The 10783-nt window shown below is 51.3% G+C and overlaps 1 protein-coding gene across 1 annotated transcript; it reads left to right on the top strand.

Moving 5' to 3' along the window:
* The first annotated feature begins 9174 nt into the window (after positions 1-9174).
* On the top strand, positions 9175-10598 carry LOC100903303 (D-aminoacyl-tRNA deacylase 2). Its single transcript, XM_003739757.1, has 5 exons — positions 9175-9413; positions 9535-9652; positions 9791-9927; positions 10146-10203; positions 10495-10598. The coding sequence occupies exons 1-5, from the start codon at positions 9315-9317 to the stop codon at positions 10596-10598; spliced, it is 516 nt and encodes a 171-aa protein (XP_003739805.1). The 5' UTR covers positions 9175-9314.
* Positions 10599-10783: the final 185 nt, after the last annotated feature.

Here is a 10783-nt window from a genome sequence, read left to right as displayed (position 1 = left end):
TCACCGATGATTGCTTGTTAATAGCCGGCAGAGGAACTCGGCTTCTGCCTTGCGTGTAGTTATCTACGAGTCGATTGTCTCGGCTCCTGTCGAAAACCACCATAGCTGATCGTTCTTGTTTTTCGTAACCGTCCGCACACTGTGTAGTTTGACGGAGGAGAGGAAATCTTCGTCCTCTTGTTCTGCCGAGAGTCAATAACCCTGCGACGGGGATCCTGAAAGCGACCCACTATTTTGTTTGTAGGTTCGTAACCCGGCGCAGCATCACGTCGTATTCCGACGAGTCGAGCGAGAGCGGAGTGGAACGCCCCCTGTCAGACCCTTGTCAACAAGAGCATGTCGGATTCTGTCGGTTCGATTTTCTCTTGCTCGATAGGCATTTTTGAACATTCAACGCGAGTTACGTCCCGTTCCGACTATCAACGTCATTCCGACGAGGCAAACTCCTATTCACTTTGAAGGAGTCGATCGAGTCTCTGGAAAAAAAGCAAATTCGACTTTCCTCATTTCTCTCGTTCCTCTTCTGCCGGGATTGGTGCTGCTGCTTCGTCCGTCCGTCCCACGGTGCTCCTACCGCGAGGTTTCAGACCGTTCCCCTCACAACGGGAAACATTTCTCTTTTCCTCTCCGACGATTGCCAACCTCTTCTTCCGTCCATCCCTTTTCTCGGTTATCACCGCGATTTTCTTGCGACTTCTCTTGATTTTCCTGCGAGCCTCGAGGGAGGCCATAAAGAGGGAGATGATCTCCGCAGGCCAAAAGTAATTTTAATGCAAACTTCTGGATTCTCTTCTCCCTTGAAGGGCGATCGCCGCGCCGGAAGATTCTCAGCTCCCTCTCGGTGGTTCCTCGATACGAGTCTCCGGGAGGAATACCGGCTTGATGGATATCGCTCGCAGCCCCACTGGCGAAAGCACTGATATTTACAGAGAGGAACCCCTTACAGGAACCTATACAGATCTGTCCGCGGACAGCTTTCCGAGCTCCAAGCGAGACTGCGAAACCTCTCAGGATCGAGATCCGGAGGCGTCAAAGGAACCGTGAAGAGGTCTTGAAACGCGCCCTATCTTTTGAGATATAGCTCTATAAAGACGGTCCAGGACGCCTCGCGTCTCCCGAGATAACGTTATCTGATGACGATGACGGTGTCGCCCCGAATCGGGACTCCTGCATCGTCGCAATCCGTATGTTGCAGCTGCTGATCCAAGCATCCCATGAACCCCAACGCGCCTCGAAGTATCATTAAAGCTCGTAAGACGCTCGGATGAGCGGAAACAAAAAACAATCTCGAGCTTCGGGCACCGGGGCTTACTTACGCACACACTACATCCGAGAGGACTCCCGCCGCAAAGTACTTGGATAACGTTAGCCCGTTTTGCGAGTCTCTAGATTATGTTCACCCGGCCCACGACCATGAGCATGGGAGGGAAATGTGTCGTCGACAGCAGCCCCATGATAGCTGACGGCAAGCTGGGCGTCAACACTTCTTCCTCGAATCGTGGAGCTTCGACTGGACTCTTCTCGGAGTTTTCCCGACCTTTTTTTTCTCCCCACTCCTCTCTAACCTACGGGTGAGGGCATCGAGCCTCTGGACCTCGTCATGAGAAGAAAACAGAGCAGAATATCATCATATTTACGGCGAGTCTTGCCGAGGGTGAGGATTCGGCGTTCTGAAGGGGCTTCCATGGGAAGGTATAGAAGGTATCCAGTCAGTAGTGTGTTCGAGAGACCATCGTCCGGCACCTCGAATGAAGAGACCAGCGAGAGACCGGAGAAGCGGGATCGCTCGAACCGTCGCAAGTTTCCCTTTCGTTGGCAAATCCGGTCAGAGCGTGAGAACTCTGGTCTGACGAATGACTCAAAGTGGCGTGATCCGAGTGTCTTCCGGGATCGGAGATGAAATCGCTGAGTTCGCTGCACGGAACGTTTTTAGTTCACTCCCGCGTTTCGCAGCAAAGGTGGCAAGCCGAGCTTCTCAGTGGAGCGTTCCAGGCTCCCCGAAATCGCTTAGGTAGGAACGGGAGTTGGGTGCGGCCCTCCGCGGATGAAGCTCTCCGTTTTCCTCAGATCTGCGGAGCAGCACTTGACAACATTGGGGCGTAATCATCCCCATTGAGTTATTTGTTTCAGCGTCGACATCTCCTTCTCATCGTCTGAGCCAAGCGTGGGAACCTACGATAGCGTCGACGATCCTTCAAAAGACGACTGCTTTTCTCAGCTTCAATGTTACCGGATCGGGGTACATGGCGGCGGAGAGCATCCTTAGTTTTGTGCATGACCCCATTTCTCACCTATGACAAAAGTAAACGCGGGCCAACAGCGGAGGTGCTCGGCGACTGGGCACCATTCCAGCAGCCACCTAGATTCCCGAATGATCATAAATGGCGAACAAACGACAGTGCTCATTTCGGGGGAGGTGAGACGCCTTATCACCGAGGAGGCATCCCAGAAGCGACGCCTCGTCGGGAAAATTCAGGGCCCGAGAAACAGGGCCGAATGGAGAGCAGCTCGAGAAGAAATCAAATGGGGATTACTCCGCTGCTTTTCGGTGGCTTTATCTCTCGCATCGCTGAAGTATTCGACGAGATTCTGGAAGTTCCATGTTCTCCAGAACTCAGCCCGTATGGGATGTTTTTCAACCCCCCGATCGGCTTCCATCGGTGTGGGCTCATCGGAGGATACATATGATACGCTCCAAAACTGGCGGTAGTGCCCCGGATTCGGGCTGTGGCCGTTATACATGGGGCTCGAATGCGGTCAAAAGGCATCGGCATGAGTAGCGCCGAGGTAAATTGTCCAGAAATAGAAGAGAAATAGAAGAGTGATTTTGATCGGAGGTGGGGCGAATCAATGTTCCAATGTTCCGAAACATAACTCTAATTTGACGAGATTTTTCTTGAACTAAATCTCAATTTCGGAATCTAAACAGATTAGAAAGATAAACCGCAGAAGGTTCCTAAATTGGGGTTCTGGAGGAGCGTGCTCGTTCTCGGAGGGAAAAGCGAATGCGGAGCAAGATAACCCGGTCCGTTCATGCATCCGGCAGGAGGGAAGAGCTGCTAGTTTTAGTCCGCTCATATCGGATCGCCGCATCGAGCCGGAGGTTATAGCTCAAGCTGTTCCGAGTCTCAGAGAAATATTTTTTCAAAGCTGAGAGCGTATGGACGAATCGGATAGGGAATGAAGGAAGGAAATCTTCGCATGGGCCTCAGTTCGTCCCCGAGAGTTGTTGGAAGGCCGCTTAAGGCTTGTTGGGAGGCCGCTCGAGGCTTGTTGGGGGGCCGCTCGACCCCCGCAGCGTCATTTGCTGGATGAATAATAAATAGATAAAGATTTCCAAATGTAAGAACCTCCAATCAGAAGGACCAGAGTCACGCAATCGGACCGAAACACAGCGGCAATCGAGTTCGGCGGTCCTTTCACTTCGACGACTCTCTCCGATAACGTTGTTGGCTTCCCCGTAATTCGAGTCTGCATCCACTCGATTTGGGAGCTCGAGCGTGACCAGGAGTGCACGTATCTGGTCAAGTTTTCCTCCGGCGAGGAGCGAAGGCCACGACCTGATTCGACAATCGTGAACTCCTTTATCTGCCGACCAATTCCACGCGTCTCTCGAGGGTAGACTCGAGAGACAGAGAACATTCTCCCGACCAGATGCTGGGGACAGCGTTTCGAGATTGCAAACAAATATTTTACTGTTCCGCTTTCAATCTTGTATTTCTCCGAAACGAGAAGGAGGAGCACGCGAGGCGTTCGGCTTCCGTCTCGGCTGCGTTTCCTTATTCACGACCGCATCAAAGCTGCAAAGGTCGTCGGAAACGCAAAATGTGGCTCGCTTGCCCACAGCGAGTGTTCCTTCAAGAAGTCTGTTCTCAAGGATCGGTAGCGTCAGGGTTGGGGGAGCGTCGTGTTTTGCGAAGGCGATGATCACGCAGAATCGAAGACTTGTTCGGTTCCCTCCTCGAGGCGAATGTCGATTTCTCGTTCGACACGAATCAAATTCCCTATAGGCTTTTTATGATCACCATCCGTACGGTCGGACGAAAATATCGCTATGATCGCTGCGACGTGCTAAGGGCTTATACGACAGAGCAAACATTTCCATTGTCACACCGATCTCGCGCAGCAACGCCTATTCACGTGTTCGATAGCCCGTCGAACGTGATCAGCGTACAAGCAGGTATTCACCACGATGTGGCCAACGACGAGAATACATCGACCATCCTGAAAGACGGATTCGTCGAAATGGTCAGGGTCGGAAACACAAGGAGACCGGCCATTCAAACCGGAGAGAAGGTCGCAAGTCGGAATAATTCATGCCTAATGAAACTGTTGTAGTTACGTTGCTCGCTCTCGAGAGGGGCCCCGTACGGACCCCGACGACCAGCCTTCGTCTCTTTAGTGAGCCTGGGCAAAACTACGTTCGCGAGACATGTGTGCTTTTTCTGACTCGACTTGTCGCTGCCTCCCGAAATGGACTTCGCACAAACTCGCGTTGCAACACCTAGCGGCGTTAGGCTCGAATGAACGGTTGAGACCATTTCAATCGCAAGCTGACGGGCGTACGCCATCCATGGAGCAGTCGGAGCACAAAAAGACTCCCACAGCAGGCACGGAGTTCCTCGAGAGTGCATCTCTGAGCGATAAGAAAACGACTCCGTCGCGAGCCACCTTTTCAGAATATTCGGACGTAGAAAGTGCGCATGTTTGCGACTCGACTCGACGGGAGTCTCGGTCTTGGATGGAGTCTCTCCGTGCCGATGTCGGAAGAAGAAGGGTCAGCATTTAGGCTTCGATGGAGACGGCTCCCCTCCTGTATGCGTCATGCGAAAGCAGCTGAATCGTGCAAGAACTGGAAAAAAGTCGAATCGAAAAGCATTAGCAGTGGGTTTGAATTTTGCAACGGGGGAACAATAGAGGTCTATCATGATATCATGTTTTATGACGGAAACTACGATCACAGCGCCGAAAACGCATGCTTGCTGAAGGCAAGTTGCCTGCGTAGCTGAGCGTTTCTCCGCCGTGAGTTCTGCGATCGAGTGATATGATGGAGCGCCCGATAACCTGGTTGTGAGCAGCTCAAAATCCCCCCAAACTCCATGAGATGTCGAAATCGAAGGATGAGACCTCTCAGCTTGAGCAAGATGGTGGATTCTCACTCGATTCAGCATTGTATTCATGCGCGAGCAAAATGAAGGTTGTCACGGTGAGACTATCCTCGAGGCCATGCAGGAGATGACAGACTCTGGCCCGCAAGAGACTCATGGGATACATACTATAATAAACTCGCTGACAAATATGGAGCCTGATTCCTGTTCCGAGTCTGGCCAGGGATCAGATGAATCAGAAGCGATTGGTGGACCTATAGATTATGATCGTCACTCGGCGCTTTTCGAACGGAATCGTCGCGATGATGGTCCATGAAGGGCACTGAAAGCGAATACTCTACCTCCCACCTCACCCTTGCACAATCTGCAGACAAGTCTGTCTCGATAACTAGCATCAGCAGAATAAACCGGTCCGAGGCCGCTACGCGGAGAAACCGCGGGGCATCCTGAAGGTCATTGTCGGGAGTAGTCGCACGGTGGCTGATCAAGCCTAGAACAGATGGGAACGCGGATCGAAAAGCGCTTTCCTAGCTCTATTAAAGCGAGTCCGGCTCCCGGCTCTTCTTCCGTGGCAATGAACATGCAGGGCGGCAAGCTTCCATTCTGACTTCATTCTTATTCATTCAGGTTCTCATCTCAGCTCTCGTTCCGCTCTCGCACCCAGGTGCCGTCCCCGGAACAAGCACGCGCCAAGCGATTACCCCCCTTCCGGGAGACGGCTGCAGGCTCGCAGTGTTTTTGCGTTGACAATCCCTCGGATTTTGGCGCAATCGATGACTGGGATCTTCAGGAAGCTTCATGGACTTTGTCCGGTCCACGTTTCCTCCGCTCGGGGAGAACGTGAAAAAGACAAAGTACGTCTTTACGGGATATGCTTTGCCTCGACGATTTGTTGAAGCAAGGCGAAAAGTTCTGGAATCCCAAGGAATGATTTGGAAGGAGGTAGAACTTTCCCCTGCTTCGGTTCTTGTGAGAACGACGCTCCGTTAGGAAAATCCCTCACTCGAGCTTTGCAAAAGGTTTCGTGAGCGGAGTCTCGCTACGCCTCTGTTCGATGCTCGTCAAAACATTTCCAATATAGGTTTTTGGATTTGTCACCTTAAGCTCCGTCGGAGTTTTTCTCAATACTCTGAGGTGGACAGACGCAAGGCCACGTTCGCTCAGGGGGAAGCATTCGAAACGAATTCCTCGGGAACTCGAAGAACGTGCCGGGAACTGCGGTACATTATCATTACGATGGAGCTCGCCGGCACAATGATGCGTCCGTCGCGAGCGGAAGCCGTGGAACTCGGGCAATCATGAGGAATTCGTCAGTACGGACTCGCGAGTTCTCTCCGATTGAAGGTTGAGTTGAGACGAGCGAAAACTCGGATCCCCTTCTGTCTTCTTCAGTACCACCGTTCAATCTCGAGCTTAGCTCTTGAGTTTGTACATACGGAGCCGTGTAATTCGAAACTGTCTGTTTGAAGGCGGAATCTCGGCAGGAACGATCGATGGCGCTCGTCTCGAAGGACAATTTGCAGTTCCAGGATACGTGACGGCTCTGGCTGACTTGACGAAAATCTTGCGGAATTTCCCCATATTCCCGGAACTGCGCTCCTCGATGGGAATCGGAAGTTTTTGAAGCTTCATGTTCCACACATTCTGCCCCGGATATTCCTTCTCCGCTTCGGAAAACTTCACGGTGAATGTATGATCTCTAAACCTACCCTGTGGTTTCCGTAATTGCGGATGAGAATTTGACTCGCTTTCGATACACGAGAGTCGTCTTCCAGAACTCGCGAGCTACTCGAGCTTCGCGTTTTCTTGCGTGGCACGCAGAGCGTATGATCCGGTCGGAGGACTTAGCTCAGAGTGAACTCCGTTTGATGGATCCACATCGGGACCAAGCCGTCTCGGTCCCAATAAGCGGTTGGTCCAACGAAGCGGCGTGATCTTGGTTGGGGAATCTCATTCGGGGATCCGGATTCCGGTCCGATCAGGCGGAGGGTCCGATCATCCGGTGGTACCAATGAGCGGATATAACTGTATTGAATGTTCCCTCCATGAATGGCTTCAATGTATTCAACGAAGGAGGAGATTGCGGAGACAGCGCTTTCTCTTCAGCTCGTCTCGGTTTGGGCATCCTCACGATGAAATCAATCCGGCCGGTCTCTGCGTTGAACTGATGAACAGGAGTCTTTGCCCCTGTGCGCCTTCCCGCCGAGCAGAGTTCTCTTCTAGCACGACATCTACAGGTACCCCAACGAACCTCAGTGTTCGCCCCGAGCCCTGTGGAATGAAGAGCCCTCCTCTCCTTGAACAGAAGCAGGTACCTCAGCAGCGACAAGACGACTCTTCCCGAATGGTGGAGTTTATTCAACAAACGGCCAGGATACGTCCCGATACCATTGGAGTCTCGGCGCGGCCCGAGAACTTCGTTCGCCATCGTCATGTCCCTCGAAATGCAGAGCCGTCGGTAATTTTCTTGCCGAAGTGGTCTGTATTGATGACACCAATGAGTTCGTCCGTGGATTTGCGTAAAATGCCTGAATCTCTTGGAGTCTATCCAGCCTCGTGTTTGGAGTGAATACGTCTCAACTGCCCTAGCACAATCATTTGAGCAACGCCGCGCTGCCGATTCCCCTTCCCATGCCGGGACCCCATGTAAAAGAAATCCCCATGTAGCGTGAGTTGGCCGCTCGCGCATCTCGGGCTTCTCGTGGTCGGATTTCTAGTCGTGCAACGGGGAAGACAGTCGGAGGGACTGCGAATTCAGGAAAGCCTCCGAAGAAGAGAGTCAGGACCGGAAGTGCAGTTCTCACCGACCCACCACCCCGAGCTTCGAGCGATCCGAGTTCGAGACCGAAGAAAATGTCGCCGGGCGATCGAGAAAGTTCGCACATGCAAAGACCGCGTACCGTGGATGCCTCCGCGGGTTTTTCTTCGGGTAGCAACGTGCGAGAAATCGCGATTTCTTGCTGATAGTTTTTCGCTGTGCTCTTCCTTCGCACAACTCTGACTCGATGAGAGCAACGAGCGGACGCGTATCGTACCTCCATGATGCTTCGACAAGTGACGACTCGCTTCTCTTTTTCAAGTCATAGTCTCATCTTGTGTCTGTGTTTTTTGCCCCACTGTTCGTTCAGTATGGGTTTCGTCTGAGAGCGACATCCTCACCGCCCAGACTTCCAGACCATCCGACGAGGAAAGTAAAAGCCGCTGTTTTTATAACATTCTGATGGAAGGGCGTGCCCGTTCAATGCTCGATCGCCTCATCTCCTGTCGGACCCTCGGGTTACCGGGAAGGAGAAACGAGTGTTCCACTCCCAACTAAAGAGTTTTTCGCGTTGGACTCTCATGCACGGATGATGGCCGAGCTCGAAGAGAAACTCGCTCCGCTCCGCGAAAACCCCGAGGTTTTCCATGACCGCGAACGTCCTTTCATTGGATCCTGCCCGTCTATTGTTGGAAATTCCTCGGGGTGCCCGTTTATTGAGTCATACCCTTTTCTTGGCATAATCACAGAGACAAAGCAGGCTCCCGATGCTTGCCCGGCAACGAATCAGCAACTTGCATGAGGTGGGTCTGATGCAGTGCAGACTTCCATAGCTCCAGTCTCACTGCGTACGGGCATCGGATCTTATGGGAGGGAGAAGTCTTCATTCTCATCCTGCGAGAGGACCCTCTTTATTCATCCCACAATCTTCAATTCTAATCTTCAGATCATTTCTGCTTGTGCGATTCGAGCGGTGCCGCCCGAGAAATTCCACGGGAGCATCTTCCCAACGAGCACATCGTGGCAGCATGCGGCTAATCCAGGCATCGTTCCATCGTAATCCCTTTGAGTGAGCGATTCAGGTCAAACTTTGGATGAGGGTCCCTTGATTATGGAGACCCTGAGTATAAATTCACTCGGAGAGAGTTTACAGAGCCGGATAGGATTCATAGGAATTCACGATTCGGGGCAGGCTCATGACCGGAATTTCGGATCAGGTATCGCCATCGCCCGAAGTTTCGTTCGGAACATGGCGAAGATCATAATCATCACCTCGCTCTGCACCGGCTGCCGGTTACCATACGTCCTGTGTGTACCTTGCTCGTAGAGCGGGAGTTTGAGAACAATCATTGATTACGAATAACTTGACTTTATTCCGAATAGGTCATTCTCCACGTCTAAACACTAATGAACAAACTAATGATCCCGTGAATTTTGTGTCCCCAACGATGTCGACAGAAACGAACGATTCCGCTTCGAACACTCAATGTAGAATACTCATGCAACAGTGTGTTCACGCAGAGCTGCGTGTTGATGAAACAAACGTGGTATGGGCACTCCTCGATGGGTGGCAATCTAAATGTTTATTTTATATGATACATAGAGATAATTTGCCCGCTCTCCTTTGAGATTCTCGCTGCTTTATTCATGCGCTCCTCGATTTTTCAGTTGACGATCGACCGAGGTGTTCTCATATATGTCTCATTCTTCAAGAGAGCAACGGAAGATTTTGCGCGAAAAGCGGCTCAATTTGCTCTCCAATTGAAACTCTGTGAGACCGAATCAGGTGAGCCTCAGGGGGCATCACATCCAGCTCGTCACGAGACAAGAATATCATGGCTTGTCTTCGACAAAGAAGTACATGTATAGAAAATCCATTTGAAACGTCAGGTCGCCTATTGAGCAGATCCGACTCTGCTTGCAGGAAGACACGTTTCTATCCTTGAGCTGCCGGCCGACGTTCTTCTCATCCCTCAAGCGTGTCTGGGGGGTAAGAAGAAAGGCAACAGCATGCAGTACCATCAACTGATAGACAAAACGCGAGGTCGAGAGCTATTCGACGTAAGTTCGATCTGCAAGGAACGAGGCCTGGAACAACGTCCTCACGCAATGCCGACACGCTGTTCGACAACCATTGAACAGCTGGGATTCCTACTTGAGCCCAAATGAATGCCCAAAATCGAAGCGGAATAATTCCCTGCTGAAGTCTGTATTCGAATTAGCTTTCGCGAAATTCATTGATGCCCATATTTTAGAAGAAGCACTCGTTCTGGTTCCAGGTGATGAAATCAGAACTTGAAAAACTAGTCAGTCTCTCGAAGCCCCAGCATTCAGCCGGTAACTCACTCAGAGGGTCCATATATATTCATTCTTCCATTGATTCGATTAGTTTAACAACTGCAGCACAATCTCAACAAGGGTATTAGTTTGCGGAAGCTCTTCTCAATTCCATCGGCAACGTTGCATCGATCACATCTTACTAGGTGCTAGCGATATTTTCGATATCACAATCTGTGGGTCTTCGAGCTCTTCCCTCCCGCACAGTGCTCTGAGTGAGCACATACTCACATACTATCGATCCTTTACCACTAACAATCATCTTAATTCATGTAAGTCATTCAATTCTAGACGGAGCCGCTCGGCCCAGAGTACTCAGCGGGATCTACGGTCAGCGCCAAAAGCTCAAAATCGACGCATCATTGGGTCCTTCATCCCACGTGATCGATTTATGAAGAACATATGCTTGTATATAAAGTAAGTTACGCTTTGGGCTCGATGGCGTTACGATCGCGATTCAATCACAACGTTGCTCATCGAATTCGTGGAGGAGACGGCAATAAACTTTAAGGCTCGTGAGCCTCCCAGATTCGCTGGAATTCCCAGGCCCGATTCCACTTGGCGCTTTCCTCGATTAAGG

This window comes from Galendromus occidentalis, unplaced genomic scaffold (assembly GCF_000255335.2).
Source record: "Galendromus occidentalis unplaced genomic scaffold, Mocc_1.1 scf7180000076583, whole genome shotgun sequence".
NCBI classification, from domain to species: domain Eukaryota; kingdom Metazoa; phylum Arthropoda; class Arachnida; order Mesostigmata; family Phytoseiidae; genus Galendromus; species Galendromus occidentalis.
The sequence above is the reverse complement of the archived record's forward strand: the minus strand, read 5'-3'. Positions and strand labels throughout refer to the sequence as shown.

Excerpts from the sequence above, each read along its gene's own strand:
- LOC100903303 (XM_003739757.1), top strand. The coding sequence starts at position 9,315 with ATGTCGACAGAAACGAACGATTCCGCTTCGAACACTCAATGTAGAATA. Across the intron at positions 9,414-9,534 it reads GTGTTGATGAAACAAACGTG|TTGACGATCGACCGAGGTGT; the intron begins GTATGGGCACTC and ends TCGATTTTTCAG. Across the intron at positions 10,204-10,494 it reads GAAGCCCCAGCATTCAGCCG|ACGGAGCCGCTCGGCCCAGA; the intron begins GTAACTCACTCA and ends ATTCAATTCTAG.